The 17,580-nt window shown below is 49.7% G+C and overlaps 1 protein-coding gene across 1 annotated transcript in view; it reads left to right on the forward strand.

Annotated features, from left to right (window-relative positions):
- The first annotated feature begins 7,718 nt into the window (after nucleotides 1-7,718).
- Nucleotides 7,719-17,580, forward strand: part of LOC138288212 (lysozyme C-like) — a 139,728-nt gene continuing 129,866 nt past the window's right edge. The window contains exon 1 of the mRNA XM_069229591.1: nucleotides 7,719-8,028. Coding sequence (XP_069085692.1) covers nucleotides 7,734-8,028 — 295 coding nt within the window. The 5' untranslated portion in view covers nucleotides 7,719-7,733. The remainder of the gene's footprint in view (nucleotides 8,029-17,580) is intronic.

A 17,580-nucleotide genomic window follows, 5' to 3' on the forward strand; every position in this document is an offset into this window, starting at 1 on the left:
TTTGTGTGTTTGTTTTTTTAGAGATGGGGAGCGATCAATTTGGCAAGGGTCGCTCCCCTGGGGGGCAAATTGTATTTAGACCATTTCTGCCCCCCTTGGGGGCAGATCGCCCGATTTTAGGTCAATCTGCCCCCAAGGGGGGCAGAAACAACTAGGCACCGGGGATCTTTTTTTTGCGCCAATGTCACACAAGGGGAGCAACCCGGTAGGCAAGGGTCGCTCCCCGGAGGGGTTGAGGGGGCAAATATATTTTAGGCCATTTCTGCCCCCCCTGGGGCAGATCGGCCTATTGTTATAGGGCCGATCTGCCCCCGGGGGGGCAAAAACCTCTAGGCGCCAGTGGTAATTTTTTTGTGTGTGTTTTTTTTTGTTTGTTTGTTTTTTTAGAGATGGGGAGCGACCCATTAGTCAAGGGTCACTCCCCTGGGGGGCAAATTGTATTTAGACCATTTCTGCCCCCCTTGGGGGCAGATCGGCCGATTATGTTAGGCCAATCTGCCCCCTTGGGGGCAGAAACCACATAGGCACTAGGAATTGGTGTGTGTGTATGCGTGTGTTTTCTTTAGGGGGGCAGCCCCTTGGGTAAGGGTCGCTCCCCATGGGGGCATATTACTGTTGGCCATATCTGCCCCCAAGGGGGGGCAGAAAGCCCACCAGAGGCCAGGGAAGTTTTTATTTAAAAAATAAGAGGGTGGGGTATGGCCATACCCCCACCCCAAATAAATGGGGCCAAAGTTGTTCTGCCCACCAGTGGGCAGATGGGGCAATTACCCCTGATCCACACCCCGGGGGGCGGAAAGTCTATTAGATGCCAGGGAATTAAAAAAAAAAAAAAAAATATTGGGGTGGTGGCTACCAACCAGTATGGGCCTGGTTACGCCCCCACCTCAACTAAAGGGGGTAACAGTCTTTCAGCTCTCCCCCGCACTCTAAAACATCTTGTCCCACAGCAAGCAAGAAGACATTTGATTATTTTGGATTTTAGTTTTACATTTGGGCCATGAGAACTTGGCTTACTCTCAAAATTGTACCACTTGGAATGGTGAGGGCTGCACTTTATGGACTTTGGTACTCTGCCATGTAGAAAAATCCACAAGACCTAGACACATCTGAAAACTAAACATCTGGGTGATTCCAGGGTGGTGTGTTTCACATGCACCCTGCACCATTTTTGTACCCACAGTCCCCTGCAAACCTCCAACTTTGCTGGAAATCACACATTTTTCCCACGTTTTTGTGATGGAACCTTCCAGGAATCTGCAGGAATCCACAAAATTCTTACCACCCAGCATTGTTTCATCTATACAGCTAAGAATTATGCTGCACTTGTCAGCCTAAAAATGTTTTTTTGAAACTGCCCTTTTGGACCCCTTTGTTCCCCCTCAATATCGACATGTTTTTGGCTCTTCCCTTTCACAAGCACTTGGCCCACCTACACAAATGAGGTATCATTTTTACCGGGAGACTGAGGGGAACATTGGGTGCTATGAAATGTGTCCCAGTGCGGTGATCCCACACAAAAATGTGGGAAAGATGAGATTTGCTAGCTAAATTTGAGGTTTGCTGAGGATTCTGGGTAAGAAAACATTGGGGGATCCTTGCAAGTCACACCTCACTGGACTCCCTCGGGTGTCTAGTTTTCAGAAATGTCTGGGTTTGGTAGGTTTCCCTAGAAGGCTGCTGAGCCCGGGACCAAAAACGCAGGTGCCCCCCTGCAAAAACAGGTAGTTTTCTATTTGATAATTTTGATGTGTCCAGATAGTGTTTTTGGGCATTTCCTTTCATGGGCGCTAGGCCTACCCACACAATCGAGGTACCATTTTTATCGGGAGACTTAGGGGAACGCTGGGTGGAAGGACATTTGTGGCTCCTCTCAGATTCCAGAACTTTCTGTCACCAAAATGAGAGGAAAAAGTGTTTTTTTGGTCAAGTTGTGAGGTTTGCAAAGGATTCTGGGTAACAGAACCTGGTCAGAGCCCCACAAGTCACCCCATCTTGGATTCCCCTAGGTCTCTAGTTTTCAAAAATGCACAGGTTTGGTAGGTTTCCCTAGGTGCCGGCTGAGCTAGAGGCCAAAATCTACAGGTAGGCACTTTGCAAAAAACACCTGTTTTCTTTTAAAAAATGTGATGTGTCCACGTTGCGTTTTGGTGCATTTCCTGTCGCGGGCCCTAGGCCTACCCACACAAGTGAGGTACCATTTTTATCGGGAGACTTGGGGGAACACAGAATAGCAAAACAAGTGTTATTGCCCCTTGTCTTTCTCTACATTTTTTCCTTCTAAATGTAAGGCAGTGTGTAAAAAAGACATCTATTTAAGAAATGCCCTGTAATTCACATGCTAGTATGGGCACCCCGGAATTCAGAGATGTGCAAATAACCACTGCTCCTCAACACCTTATCTTGTGGCCATTTTGGAAATACAAAGGTTTTCTTGATACCAATTTTCACTTTTTATATTTCAGCAAATGAATTGCTGTATACCCGGTATAGAATAAAAACCCATTGCAAGGTGCAGCTCATTTATTGGCTCTGGGTACCTAGAGTTCTTGATGAACCTACAAGCCCTATATATCCCCGGAACCAGAAGAGCCCAGCTGATGTAACGGTATATTGCTTTCAAAAATCTGACATCACAGGAAAAAGTTACAGAGTAAAACGTGGAGAAAAATGGCTGTTTTTTTCACCTCAATTTCAATATTGTTTTATTTCATCTGTTATTTTCTGTAGGAAACACTTGTAGGATCTACACAAATGACCCCTTGCTGAATTCAGAATTTTGTCTACTTTTCAGAAATGTTTAGCTTTCTGGGATCCTGTGTTGGTTTCTCACCCATTTTGGTCACTGTAATGTGGGGCCCTAGGCCCTCATGCTGGTAAGTAAAGGGACGCAGACACGGTTTAAGGGTGGTACTGAACTGGCCTCGGGCACGTGCGCCCGGCCCCTTTTATTGGCAGGGTCACCTGACTGGTGACGCCTGTGTTGGGTGGGTGTGGTTTACATCTGTAAGACCAGCCCTCAGCAGAGTGGCTGGCAGAAAGACTAGAATGAGTCCAGCTGGACTCTACATCCCTCCCAAACTTTATTGAGGAACCAAACAAAAGTCCAACCTGTAAAAGAAACAATAACAAAGCACCACAATCAGTCTCTCGGCCTCTAAAAGGCAGACTGCAGAATTGCAGTGGACATGGTGCAGCTGGGAGCATCCGGTCACCTCCGCACGAGTCCATAATTTAACCAGGTACAGCTGGGCACGAACACAGTGTGGATGAAGTCCAGATACTTCAGTTGCTTGTCCACGACCTCACAGTTCACTGGATATAGTCGATCCGGTCCTGCCTGGGCTCATGTGGTCAAAGTCTATTTACAGTTTCTGATGCGGGTGCATCTGGAGCAGTGGTGAGTCCACTGTACACAGTTCTGGACGGCATTCTGACTCTGGAGATTGTCTACCTCCTAAGACTGCAGATGACGTGACGGCCTGGGGCGCCTGGGAGTCCAGCGGCAGAGCAGCAGCAGTCTTCCCTCTCGTGCCCGACCTCCATCAAGCAGGAGTCTCCTCGAGGCCCTTCCGCGGGCTTCCACAGGACTGTGTGGGCTGTGCTTGCCTATCTCAGGCCCAGCAAAGATGTCTCAGAGGAACAGCCTACAGGACCACATCCTAGTCTCGCATGGAGCCACAAGGGTTGTTGATGCAGGGTCCGCTTGCTCAAGCCATCTGGATTCAGGTGCTCTGGCCATAGTGCAAAGTCTTCAGGTGACCAGTCTCTCGATATGAGACCTCCGTGCTTCCGGATGCCTGACGTGGAGCTGTGTCAGATGCATTCTCTCTCAGCGATATTCCGCTCTCACAGGAATTTGTTGGAGGCCCTGGTCCCTGGATTGCTGCGGAACTGCGTGGGCTGTGCGGGCCAACGTCGGCCACGCCAAAGGAGTCTCTCTGAACTCCCAACAGGGCCACGTCCTAGTCTTGTGCAACCCCAAGGGTGGATGATCCAAATGATCTGGTCTGCTCTCACCGGCAGGTGTCTGGTTCACGGAGCTCATGGCAAGTGTTCAGATGATAAGTTTCTACGTTGCCAGACATGCCTTGTCAGCGTCGGTTCTTGTTGCTGACTGTCTCCACTCAGGTGGTGCTGTGCTCCTCCTTCGATGATTGGACGATGCACCTCATCATGATGATGATGTTTTTTTCATCCTTATGCAGATCAAACAGGTGGCGGCGGCTTCGTCAGCGGAAGGACCACTTGATGGACATAGTGGCCACGGCGGGTCTTGTGTGGCCTGTGCAGTCGGCGTCAGGGATGCCATCACAGCCAAGCAGCCGGTGACAGGTCGGTCGTACTGGGAAGCGTGGGGGACCACCCGCATCGCTGTCTTCAGTGACGTCTACTCACCCCGGTGACTGTCTTGTACTGATGGGTACCTCCTCATCTGCTCGCACGAGTCCTCAGTTGTGTCACTCTACTTCCTTCCACTTTCACACCTGCGATGGAGTTGATCTGTGGTGTGACCGGTCTGTCACACTCCTCTCCTCATTTCTTGTTGGCATCGTGCCACTCTCTCTTCTCCTTGCTGTGGCATCGTGCCACAGGTCACATGTTGCGGCACATGGACCTTGCGCTGCACCTCTGCTGGTACATCTTCCTCTTTGTCCTCGACGTGGCGTTGTGCCACGGGTCACATGCTGCTTCACACGGACCTATCACTGCACCGTCGCTGGTGCATCTTCCTCTTCGTCCTCGATGTGGCGTTGTGCCACAGGTCGCATGCTGCATCACATGGACCTATCACTGCACCTCCTCTGGTGCATCTTGCTCGATCGCAGCCTCTCACGGGCTGAGTCCTGCGGGTAGGACATGATCTGCTCTTCAGGCAGACCTCTCCCGGTCTGGTCCGTTCCCGGATCCTCACGCTGGACCTCTCTCTGGCAGGAGGGTCCCGCTCTCTTCCTCCTTCTCTTCACTCGAGGGCGCCGCTCTTGCGCCTCGAGGCTGCGCTGTTACGGCGCTCACTCCTGCCATCTGCTCTGGCAGGGTCGGTCAGTTCAGATGACCTGCTCACTGATGGGCCAACAGTGGCCATCTTCCGTCGCTGCGCGGCCAGCTGACATGGCCTCTTTTCCCGTGCGTTACGTCACGCTCTCGGGTACTCTCTCCATCTTCACTTTTCCCCATGTCGTCACATTCTCTGGCGCAGCTCTCTGTGCATGCTGTGCACGTGTCAGTCTCTTTTTTTCTGGGCGTCCTGTGGCAACGCCTGGCATGTCCCTTTCTTGTCCTGCGGTGATGTCCATCACTGCTGGGGCATGTGGCGTTCTTTTGGCAGTGGTGGCGGACAGCCACCAGGGGCTGCGCAGACCATGCGCGCTCTCTTCGTACCTCACGTGGCACTTGCGTCCGTTTCTCACCGTTGCAGCTTGGCTGGGACAGCTGCAGTCTTCTCCTTCCCTTTTGCAGCGTCGCCCGCGTCGCTTTCTTCTTCCTCGCTGTTTCCATCTTCTGCGCCGTTTCTGTCCACAGGCGCACTCTTGATGTGTATCAGTCACTTTCTGAAGGTACTGCTGTAAACTTGCCTTCTTCCAAGCTTGTTTTTCCTTTAAAACAGAAATAGGGTGCAATACCAACTCTGGCCACTGGATGCCAGTAGTGCACTTTTTTTTCTAGCTTCAAGACAGTCTTTCCTGTTACCGGCCTCGTTTATTTCAACAGATGCCGGTGAGGAGGGCATGCTGCTGGGAGGACTTCGTCATGCTGGTGGGGGCTGCCGGTAAGTGCTATTTTATTTATCTTCTCTCCCTTTTCTCTTCTCTTTGTTTTTTTTTCTTTCTGTCCATTTTTTTTTTCTCAACCTGCACAGCCTCGTTTGAAGAGGCGTGTAGAGGGCTCAGTCAGCGTGGGGGTGTGGGGGCTCCGGGCACTGTTTGTTTTTCTATCTAGGTGCGTGTGAGCACCTCTCTACTTATAAGTTTGTTGGAGGTGGGGGAGGCCTTGGGCACCTGTTGCTTTGGTGCGTGGATGCACCATTTTATTTCTAGTTCGTATGGTGCGTGTCTGCACCTCATGGTTGAATTCCTGCCGGGACAAAGGGGGGCAGCTCCTGGGCATTTTCGTTGCTTTTGAGGTGCATTCCAGCACCATCGGGGATCTCACGTTGCGGCCGCAGCAGTCCTCCGTGCTGCAGCCGTTTTCCGGCATTTTTGTGGTGGGGGCGGCCCTGGGCATTTTCTTCGGTGCGCGAGTGCACCATTCTTAAATGAAAAGGGGCGACCAGCCCCGGCCACACTTTGGCACCTTCTCACGGTGCACGGCGCGCGACAGCGCCACTTTAAAAGTAAAAGGAGAAACGGCCCGGGTAATTTTCTTTTTGCTCGGTGCCGATTGCACCATGTTCACCACACGCGGCCGCAGCAGCACGGAACACGCTGCGGACCGCGTTCTTTTCCTGGGCCGACCGGCCCCGGCCACATTTTCACACTTTCTTCGCTGGGGGGGTTGGGGGGCGGCCCTAGGCTTTTCTCCATTCCGGTGCAGGTCAGCACCGAGCGCTTGTGCAGAGGGGCGGCCCTGGGCATTCCTCTTTATTTTCTTCGGTGCGCGGGAGCACCATTATTTAAGATAAAACGGGCGACGGCCCCAATCATTTTTTCCTTTCTTTTGGACATTTATTTCTTCACGTCGCGCGCAACAGCGCCTTCTACATATGTGTTGACTCTGGGGAGGGCGCGCTCAGGGCAATTCCTTCTGGGGGCACCGGGAACACAAGCCTCACAGCGCTTTATTTACTTTCAGCACTGCAGCCGTTTTGGCAGCGCTGCGGGACGCTGTCATCGACAGCACTCACCCCTTCTTTCCTACCGATGGGGCTGGGACTGCACGGCCTCACTTCTCCTCTTCACCAAGTTGAGCCCATGTCTGCGACCACGTGGGGTTTCAGATCCCACTCGTCGCCAATGTAATGTGGGGCCCTAGGCCCTCATGCTGGTAAGTAAAGGGACGCAGACACGGTTTAAGGGTGGTACTGAACTGGCCTCGGGCACGTGCGCCCGGCCCCTTTTATTGGCAGGGTCACCTGACTGGTGACGCCTGTGTTGGGTGGGTGTGGGTTACATCTGTAAGACCAGCCCTCAGCAGAGTGGCTGGCAGAAAGACTAGAATGAGTCCAGCTGGACTCTACAGTCACTAACTGGAAGGAGACTGAAAGCACAAAAAATAGTTAAAATGGGGTATGTCCCAGTAAAATGTCAAAATAGTGTTGAAAAATTGGGTTTTCCAATTCAAGTCTGCCTGTTCCTGAAAGCTGGGAAGATGGTGATCTTGCCACCGCAAACCCTCTGTTGATGCCATTTTCAGGGAAAAAAACACGAGCTGCCTTCTGCAGCCCTTTTTCCCATTTAAAAAAATAAATCACTGTATTTTTGCTAATTGCTTGGTCTCCTTCAGGGGAACCCACAAAGTCTGGGTACCTCTAGAATCCCTAGGATGTTGGAAAAAAAGGACGCAAATTTGGTGGGTAGCTTATGTGAACAAAAGGTTATGAGGGCCTAAGCGCGAACTGCCCCAAATAGCCAAAAAAAGGCTCGGCACAGGAGTGGGAAAAGGTCTGGCAGCGAAGGGGTTAACTATGTAGTCCGTTCCACTCTGATAAGATTCCCAGTTACGCTTCTTAGGATGCATCCATTCTGCCCCAGCCCCCCTCCCACAACAAACATGAAATATGAGTAACGATAATAATGCTTGGTGAGAGAGTACGAGACAAAGAAGTGGTAAATGACTGTAGAGGAGGTGGAGTTCCGTATTTAAGAACTCAAAAGAAAGTGCAAACGGTAAATCTCAGTAGCCGGAAACAGACTCCCAAGAGGTCGTATTTGCGCGCCGCTGGACCAAGGATGCTGCCCCTGATACTGATCCTGGGCCTTTGCCTCACCCTTCCAGCAGCGCATGGAAAAATCTTTGAGCGGTGTGAGCTGGCAAGCATCATGAAGAGGATGGAGCTCGATGGATACACAGGATACAGCCTTCCAAACTGTAAGTATCGTCCGCATGGCTCGGAGTCAGACCTGTCGTGCTGCAAAAATGCCACTAGGAGACCCCCCAGCCTTTAAAATTGGTTGGGTTGCAGAAATTTCAATATAGGAGTGATTTGTTCTGAGAAACGTTTACGATACTGCAGTTGTTTCAGTAAAGAGAAGTTGTTCCTCTTTGTTTTTAATTTTCCATTTCCTCAATTCCTTATACATGCTTTAACTGCACGGTGTGAATAGGACATTTAGGATTTTTTTCTTTACATCTAACAGTAAAGCAGGTTATGTTTGAGGTCCAGCGGGGATCCTGTGGCATAACTCGTAATTATATTGTGTGCTTTTGTCATCACAGAGTCTGTGAGAGCGACTCTAGCGTTATTGTTAAGTGCAGTTAATACCGGAAGAGCTTTTATAATGATAATAATAATATTTTATGTAAGATTGTGCCATCAAAAAGACTGCTTGGTGTGCCTCCCCCCACTACAATTCCGTATTTAAATTTGCTCGTCGATGGTTGTACTACTGAATATATATTGACCAATTACTCCCCCTTCCTCTCATTAACAGGGACTTGGCGCTATGCAATGCAAATCCATTTTTAGATACCGCTTTTTTAACAGAATTTTATAGTTTTCAACATATTCAATCGTTGACTGTGTGATTAAACCAATTATTGCGACATAGAAGGCATATGGTGTACCAGTGCTATTATATCATTCGGAATACGTTGGAAAACTCGAGTATTCACAGACCAGTCAGTTTTCAGTGTTTAATTATGATTCAAACCCCACACAGTTAGTTATGAAACATTCACTCCCTTCATCCCCACCCCAACCAACCCCTCCCAGTTTGTACAGGAATAGTTTGACAAAAGCCGTTCCTGGGTTAAGGGGCGCCGTCATACAGGCTTGTGCAACCAACCCTAAGCTTTCAGCGCCCATCTCATACATTCATCTGGTTACTAGTCGTCTCCCAGGGTTTGATCTATAAGTATGGAGTTATCAGGGGAATCAGTGACTGTATGCACTGTATGCACATGCATTTCACCAGAGTGTCCCAAGCTCTGGCCTTATCCACCGTGGTGCCCCCCTTCTCATCTCCAGGAATATGATTGCATCTTCATATCCCGCCCATAGCAGTAGGGTCTCTCTCTACTTATGGATTTGGGGGCTAATAGTGGCCTTCCATTTTAATGTTATCTCACGTTTTGCCAATATCAGGGCAAGATCTATGAATTTGTGTTTAGTGGGATGATGGAAGTCTCCCAGTACACATGCTAGTGGACTTTACAGCCACATCCGTTCTGTCACTTCATTTATGCAGGCCACCACCCTGTCCCAGAAGTCACAGAGAGCAGGGCAGTCCCACACCATATGGACCATTTCTGAACCTCTATCTCGACATCTAGGGTATGCCACATCGATTGCGCTGAATTAATTTTCCCTGGAGTTAGGTAGGATCTATGTAGAAAATAAAAGTTGATTAACTTAAATCTAGCATTTTGTGAAACCTTATATGAATGATTCAATATTGTGGACCAGCTTGAATCGGAGATAGGGATCCCTAGATCTTCCTCCCACTTCCGTTGTAGGTCTCCTAGGGGCAAGTTGATATCTGCTCCTATCACTTGGTAGAGGAGGCTGACCGCTCTACTCCTACCGGTCATGGTCCAGGGGACTTAACTGCTGAAATGGGCAGGGGCTTCCAATAGTGCGGTGCACCAGAGGCCTCTAATGGTTGCCACTACCGCTCGATGGAGCAAGATCTGTCCCCAGGGTAATTCATATTGGTTGGATAGCGATTCGGAAGGGTATCACCCTGGTACTCGTCTCCTACTCTGGTAATTCCCAGCTCCACCCAGTCATAAATCCTCTATAATGCTCCATTGTCACTCTTCGTGGCCAGGCATTGCACTGGCGAATAAGGTCAGTGGAATTGAGTATGCTGCAAGCAGCGCCACCAGGAATGTCTTACAGTGTGTATTTCCCAGAGCACCCCAGCATAAGGTGTGTGGGGATCAAGAGGAGTTGGGAGAGCAGCAAAAGTTCAGGCACGCCAATCGGCACAACCTGTGGGGGATGTAAGTGAGTGTCTAGCCACTAGTTGAACCATGGAACCTGGGCAGCCAGGTGATATGCTTTGAAATCAGGTGCCGCCGGGGTGTTGTCTGAGGTGGTCCTTCACAGCTTCGCTAACGCCAACCGGTGTCTCCCCGCTCCCCAGATCAGTTCCACCAACATGTGTCCATTTCAGCGAACATTTTGCGGAGGATAACAAGGGGCAGTGTAGTGAAAAAATGAAGTAGGTGGGGGAGCGTCCCCATATTTGACATTGATATTCGACCTATATTGGAGTGTAACACTCTAATCACTGCACCTATGTTGCCATCTAGGACCTTTCACCTGTCAAGATACATTCTAACTCCTAAATACTTCATGCAGGAGACTTCCCATGACAATCCATGTAATTTGTGCAGGATAGGCATGTTGTGCGTAAGTGGAACAATTAGTGACTTCTGCCAGTTAATGCAGAGACTTGAATGGGTTCCAAATTGCCTCAGCAAGGAAATCACCCCAGGTGGGTCCAATTTTAGTTTTTCAAAAAGAGGAGCAAATCGTCTACATAGAGAGCTTTTTTATGGGACAGCCCAGTCCAGAGTAGTGGTTCCCCATTCATGCTCCCCTGGCCAGTGGCTCGATCACAATTGCAAACAGTAGTGGGGAGAGAGGACAACCCTTCCTTGTGTCCCTGTCTACTGTATACTTGTGGGATATCACCTCTCCGCTTTGTACCCATGCAGTAGGGTTGGTATATAGCAACTTGGTCAACTGGCTGAAACCCCCACCTAGCCCCATTCTATCCAGTACTCAGTATAAGTAGTCCCACCGGAGCCATAAAATGACTTCTTGATGTCAATCAGTACAATCACTGCTCCAGCCTCCTCCGATGGGTGTGTCTCCATGATCAATAATAATCGACGGACATTTAAGGCTGTATTGTGCTCAGCTTTGAAGCCACACTGATCAGTAAGTGTGCACATATGTGGGAGAAGGCAAGTGGCCAAGATGCACCTCAATATCTTGAAGTCCATATTTAATAATGATAACAGTCAATAGGAGCACACATACTGAGGGGACCTGCCCAGCTTTAAAATGGGATCACTAGCTCCTCCCTGATTGTAGGTGGAAGTCTACCAGCTGTATGGATCTCTTGGAGGGTGATGAGACCTTCTTCAGGGTTTCTAAGACGCCAATCTGGACTCAGAGGATGCTCTCTGTGCCAATCTAACACTATCATGATCAGGTTGTGATCAGATATTGTGCAAAGGAGATATTTCTCATGACTTACGTGTCCCTGTACCTCAGGGGAACACAGAAAGGTGTCCAACCGGACATGTAAATCATGCATCCCTGAGATGAAAGAATAGTCTTGCTGTCCAGGGTGCAGCTGCCTCCAGGAGTCTACAAGGCCCCACCTCTGTTGCCAATCTCGAAAGACCCTAGCTGTTCTGAGCACTGGGGAGTTGGCCAGAGGTGGGTGGGTGCGGTCCATGACTGGGTCGGCCATGTTATTGTAGACCCGGCCCCATGGGAGAGGTTGGATTAGGTGTAGAGCCAGATTTCCAGATAAGTCTGCAAAGAACCCTCCTGTTCGTGTTGGGCACATAGATCCCCACTATGGTCAGGTCATGCCTGGCTAATCTGGCAGATATTGATCCTTCCAGGTCTGGGTGGGGAGATGCTTTTTAGCTGGGTGGGGAGGTGAAAACTTTTTTCGTGCTATCATATGCAACTCTACAGAGAGCTGGCGTATTTAATACCCAACTTACGAAGACGCTTTTTATCTTCATTGAAGGATGCTTGTTGTAACTGCATGTCCCCAGTGAAGTTGGGAAATATCATCACTTTTCTATTTTCAACCTTTATTTCCCCTTTGTTTCGGGCCTGAGTGAGGATGTGATCCCGATCTTTAAAATGAAGAACCTTGGCAACTACATATCTGGAGCCTGCTCTGTGCTACGTAGGCCGTGCAGGCACCCAGTGTATGTGTTCAAGAATGAAGAAAGGGGAGAGGCTCTTTGGAGCTATTTCAATGCAGAACCATGTTTCCAGGTACAAGGTCATTTCTGCGCTTGGCCCCTCAATGCATTCAGGTAGTCCAGTTATGTGTATATTGCTCCTTCTGGCCCTGTGTCTTCTGCTCGTATTTCTAAAGTCTTTGCATGATGTTCCATTGTGGCCATTGTCTCTCACAGGGTAGGGTCTTCCGGTTGTACATCTCCTATTATGTGCTCCGCAGTAGTTACTCATTCCATCAGCCGTTTCTGGTCATCCCTCAGGAGGCCCAAGGTGTCTATCTTGAGTTTGAGCGCCTCACATGATGCCACGGTAGTGTGCAATATTGTGTTTAGTGTTGCTCCCATTTGCTTGTCTTGGGCACCATGGTCACTTCGTCCGATACATAGGGGATAGGTTCTTGGGAACGGGCTGCGTCGTTCGATTCCTTTGACCTTGTATGTGTACCTGTGGTGACGCTGGCCCTCCAGGTAGTGGGTTCCAGTGCTGCATGCAGAGCATTATCTTTCGGGGGGTTCCACTCCAACACACCCTGCAATCCACCAGGGGGAAGACCTCCCAGTGTATGCTGTAGCTTCCATTCCTTGGTTCTGGGTCAAAGGGAGAGTTGCCATTTAGAGGCAGCGCAATACAGCATGTGTAGCAAGGGTGTCCCGCACTATTTGTATCACCCATAACGCTCAGTTCACAGCACTGCAGGTTATTCCTTTGGGGCCGAGGAAGTGGAAAATCACCGGAAGGCCCCCTGGATCATACATTTTCAGGCTTCGTACTTCTATGGCATGAAAATACAGTCATGTGGATACAAAAAGGTGGGGGGGGTCTCAGGTGCACGGTAGTGAGCACACTTTATGTATTAGCCCTCGCCCCGGTGGTTGTTTAGATTAATATGCTCCCCATATCTCCACAAAGCTTAGAGCTTTAAGGGGTTCTGCACCACACCGATCAACTCCTGCAGTGTGGCAAAGGGGGGGCCCGACCTGAAGCAATGTAGCCTCCCTCATGCCAGTGTTCCATCTTACAGCTCCAATCTCCTCCAACAAGGTGTGCCACAAGTTCTGGGGGGCCACCGGTCCCTCCGTTGAGGTGCTCGGTTGTAGCTGGGAGTCTCCCTTTCGCCCCACAGCTGTTGCGGTCATGGTGCCAGGTGTTCATTGGTTACGGAGCCACTAATCATGTGGCTTTGTCCGCTCGCCTTGCGCACAGGAGGGAGGCTCGAGCAGCAGTGCGCAGCCTCCCTTGGTCGTACGGCGCAGATTGCTTTCACTGCAGGGGAGAGGACCTTGCATTCCGGTCACTATGTCTCCCAGGCGCACCAATTCACTTACTTGGATCCCGTAGTCTGGGCCCTCTCAGGGACCCTGCCAATACCTCAAGGCCACCCCCACCCGGTTATCCTGCTCCTGCGCTCTTCGTGTGTCTCGGGGGAGTCTCGGGGGGCTCACTGCAGCCGGCACCGCTCCTGAGGTCCCACTTGTGGGGTCGGGCTGCTTCAGTTCTGCTGACATTCAGAAAGCGCGGTTAGGGCAGTGCTGCTCTGCCATTTTGTTCAGCAGCCATGGCCATTTAAATTTGCTCTGGTTCAGCATGGACTTCGCGGCCTCAGGTCAGGGGACTCCTAGGGGTCACTTCTAGGTGTTTCTCAGGGGCTCAGATCAGCTGGGTGACTCAGGATGGCATAGCTTGGTGAAGCTCGGCCGGAGCACCATAGTCGAACGTCCTACTTCATTAGCGTTAGTCTACACCCTTCGATTTGTCTAAGCAAAAACCTTCCAGGCAAAAGTGGATCAATGCTGCACAGTTACTGGTAAAAGCTGCTAAAGGTGGCTAAAGTATTTGCAGAGGAACAGACTGGGCAACTGATGTGCTCTGAGGAGTTCACTATGAAGGGTTCTCTAAGGAGGTCACCGTAAGTGGCCCAAGAGTGACACAGAAGCAGACCTCAAAATATATGTGCAGGATCTGTTCGTGGATGTCATTTAAGGGCCCCTAGGGATCGCTACTGCAACCCCTGGCTTGCTCTTTGCGACTCCTAGCACTGTTGTTGCGACCGCTGCCCACAGAGGTAGCAAAATCAGTTTCATTAACACAGTGGCTGCTCATCCGTCGTTAGGCTTTCACTCTCTTTGTTTTTCTCTCAATTTTTTTATTACACTTATAGTGAATGATGTTTCATTTTTCACGATTAGTGTAATTAAATAATGGAGTACAATTAGCTGGGAAACATAACCTTCCTTGGCAGCTGTGGTAAGCAAAAATGATTTTTAATGTATGTTGTGTGCTTCCTTCGGTGTGATTGTGTGTTTACATGAGAGAGAGTGTGTGTATGTTTTTATGTGTAAGCATAAGTGTGTGTGAGTGAAATTGATGTCTAAGGGCATGTGATGTCACTTCTGCTACCCCTGGCAGTTTGGAGAATTGACTTTCATGGATCTGTGTAGTTACCTTTACTTTTTACATCCTGACCCTTTCCCTTTAAAAAAGTTTAAAAAATATATAGATATCCTGCTGCTTGGTGACAATGGCCCTCATTATGAGTTTGGTGGGTGGCAGAGGCCGCCCTCCAAACTCAAACCGTCGAGAGTCCGTCTGTGCGTTCCAAACACCTTTGGCCCTATTTGGAGTTTACCGCAGGGCCAGCGTGCAGAAACAGTGTTTCCGCCCGCCGGCCCTCCGGTGAACAGGGCCCTAACATTGCAGCCAGCTCGTAATCGAACCGGCCGCAATGAGGCGGTGCAGCGGGTGCAGCAGCACCTGTCACGCATTCCACTGCTATAATTCGGACAGTGGAATGCTCAACGGGTCTGTGCATGGGGGCCCCTGCACTGCCCATGCCAGGTGCAGGGGCCCCCATGGTGGCACAGACACCCCCATTCCGCCAGCCTTTCCATGGTGGTGGAACTGCCATGGAAAGGCGGGCAGTATGGGGACTCATAATCCGGAGGGCAGCGCTGCCCTGGCAGATTACATCCGCCGGGACCGCCAGGCTGCCAGCAACCAGGCGGTGTCGGCGGGCTGACCATGGCGGCTCCACCACAGCCGTAATGTGGCAGGCGGAACGCCACAACCGAAGCGGTCCGACCGCCACAATGAGTCTGGCGGTCTCAAGACCGCCAGACTCATAATGAGGGCCAATATTAGAAACTACTTCCTTAGCAGTTAATTTCAGAAACTTGAGTGCTGGTACGGCACCCCTATGTATTTGTCATTCACATCATAGACCCAACCCTTTGTATTTACACACCCTTAGTTTATGTTTTTTCTCCACTGAACCATTTGGCTCAGAATCAGCTTCCTCTGCACTCAGCAAAATCTAAACGGAGGTCCCTGCCAAAATACCACTTTAACTTATTGGATTCCTTTTGTCTGCTTTATTTTGCTTTAGCCAATTATTTCCTCCGGTTGGTGAGCTTATGAAATAGAGCTCCAGAATTAAGCAATACATGTTGTGTCACTCTCTTGGTGAAGCAATTCAAACACAAAAAACAAATAACTTGGGGCAGCCATCCAGTGCAGCCTGTACTCTGTGGTACATTTAGTATGCGGTCTCTATAGAAACCCCTATCTTGTATAAAATATATGTTGGACTTTTGCTTTTGCAGGGTCATCCCCAGACTTTTTTGCCTCCTGCCTCCTATATTTTTCTGACATGTTGCTGTTGGCTTTTCAACTCTGAGCACTTTACCACTGCTAACCAGTGCTAAAGTGCATATGCTCTCCTGTTTAAATTGTATGTAAGTGGTTTATCCATGATTGGCATATTTGATTTACTAGTAAGTCCCTAGTAAGGTGCACTAGAGGTGCCAGGGCCTGTAAATCAAATGCTACTAGTGGGCCTGCAGCACTGGTTGTGCCACCCACATAAGTAGCTCTGTAATCATGTCTCAGACCTGCCACTGCAGTGTCTGTGTGTGTATTTTTACACTGTAAATTCGACTTGGCAAGTGTACCCACTTGCCAGGCCTAAACCTTCCCTTTCCTTACATGTAAGGCACCCCTAAGGTATGCCCTAGGTAGCCCCAAGGGCAGGGTGCAGTGTATGGATAAGGTAGGACATATAGTAATGTGGTTTATATGTCCTGACAGTGAAATACTGCCAATTTCGTTTTCACTGTTGCAAGGTCTGTCTCTCTCTCATAGGATAATATGGGGGCTACCTTTAAATATGATTAAAGTGTAGATTCCCCTAGAGAAGAGATGGACAGGTGGAGTTTGGGATCCCTGAACTCACAATTTAAAAATGCATCTTTTAGTAAAGTTGATTTTGAGATTGTGCGTTTGAAAATGCCACTTTTAGAAAGTGAGCATTTTCTTGCTTAAACCATTCTGTGACTCTGCCTTGTTTGTGGATTCCCTGTCTGGGTCAGTTGACAGTTGGGTTGTTTTTCACCTCACACCAGACAGTGACACAAAGGGAGCTGGGGTGTGATCTGCATTCCTGATTAGCCATCTCTGCTAGGAGGGAGGGGTGGAGTGGTCACTCTCATCTGAAAGGACTGTGCCTGCCTCTGACAATGCTGTCTCCAGCCCCCTGGTGTGTGTCTGAGGCCTTGCCTGGGCAAGGCAGGATTTCACAAGAAGGTGTGAGTCCCCTTTGAAGGAAGGTGACTTCAAAGACTAAAATGGGTATAAGAAGGGCATCCAAACTTACAAACTTCAGAAACACTTCTGGAATCAAGGGGAACCTCTGCCTGGAGAAGAGCTGATCGCTGAGGAACAAGTGCTGCCCTGCCTGTGACTGTGCTTTGTGGAGCTTTCCTGCAGTGCTGCTTCTGCCAGAGTAAGAGGGCAAAGACTGGACTTTGTGTGCCTTCCATCTTGAAGAAGAAATCTCCAAGGGCTTGATGTAGAGCTTGCCTCCTGTTGTTGAAGTCTCAGGGATAGCAAAGACTTCTTCCTGCCAGCACCTGGAGTCTCTGGAGAGACCCCTACTCTGCTCTGTGGTGCCCTTCCAGTTCCTGGGACCCTGAAAGGAGAGGCTGGCAGCCTAAGGACAAAAATACACGCACCGAGCGCCGTGCGGAGAAAAGATCGACGCGAATCCGATCGCGGCTGAGAAAACGACGCGACGCCGGCTCCGCAGCTGAGAAACGACGCCGCAGGAAACGCGACCGGAGAATCGACGCCCGGAGCAGGAGAAACGACGCGCAGCATCGCTGACGAAGGCTGAGAGATCGCAACCTGCGCCGCGGGACTTTCGGACCGTCGCGTGGCTGGCTGTTTCGACGCGCATCGCCGTGCCGAGTTGTTTTCGACGCATATAACCGTGCAGGGTTATTTTCGACGCGCACAGCCCGTGCGGGGTTATTTTTGACGCAAACCAGGTACATTTACACGCTAGCAGCGCTAGTGTGTTGTTACAACTACCTAAAGACTCTTTTTATTTTAAACCTTTAAAAAATCATAACTTGACTTGTGTATGTTGGATTTTTGTCGTTTTGGTCTTGTTTTGTCTAGATAAATATTTCCTATTTTTCTAA

This window comes from Pleurodeles waltl, chromosome 4_1 (assembly GCF_031143425.1).
Source record: "Pleurodeles waltl isolate 20211129_DDA chromosome 4_1, aPleWal1.hap1.20221129, whole genome shotgun sequence".
NCBI classification, from domain to species: Eukaryota; Metazoa; Chordata; class Amphibia; order Caudata; family Salamandridae; genus Pleurodeles; species Pleurodeles waltl.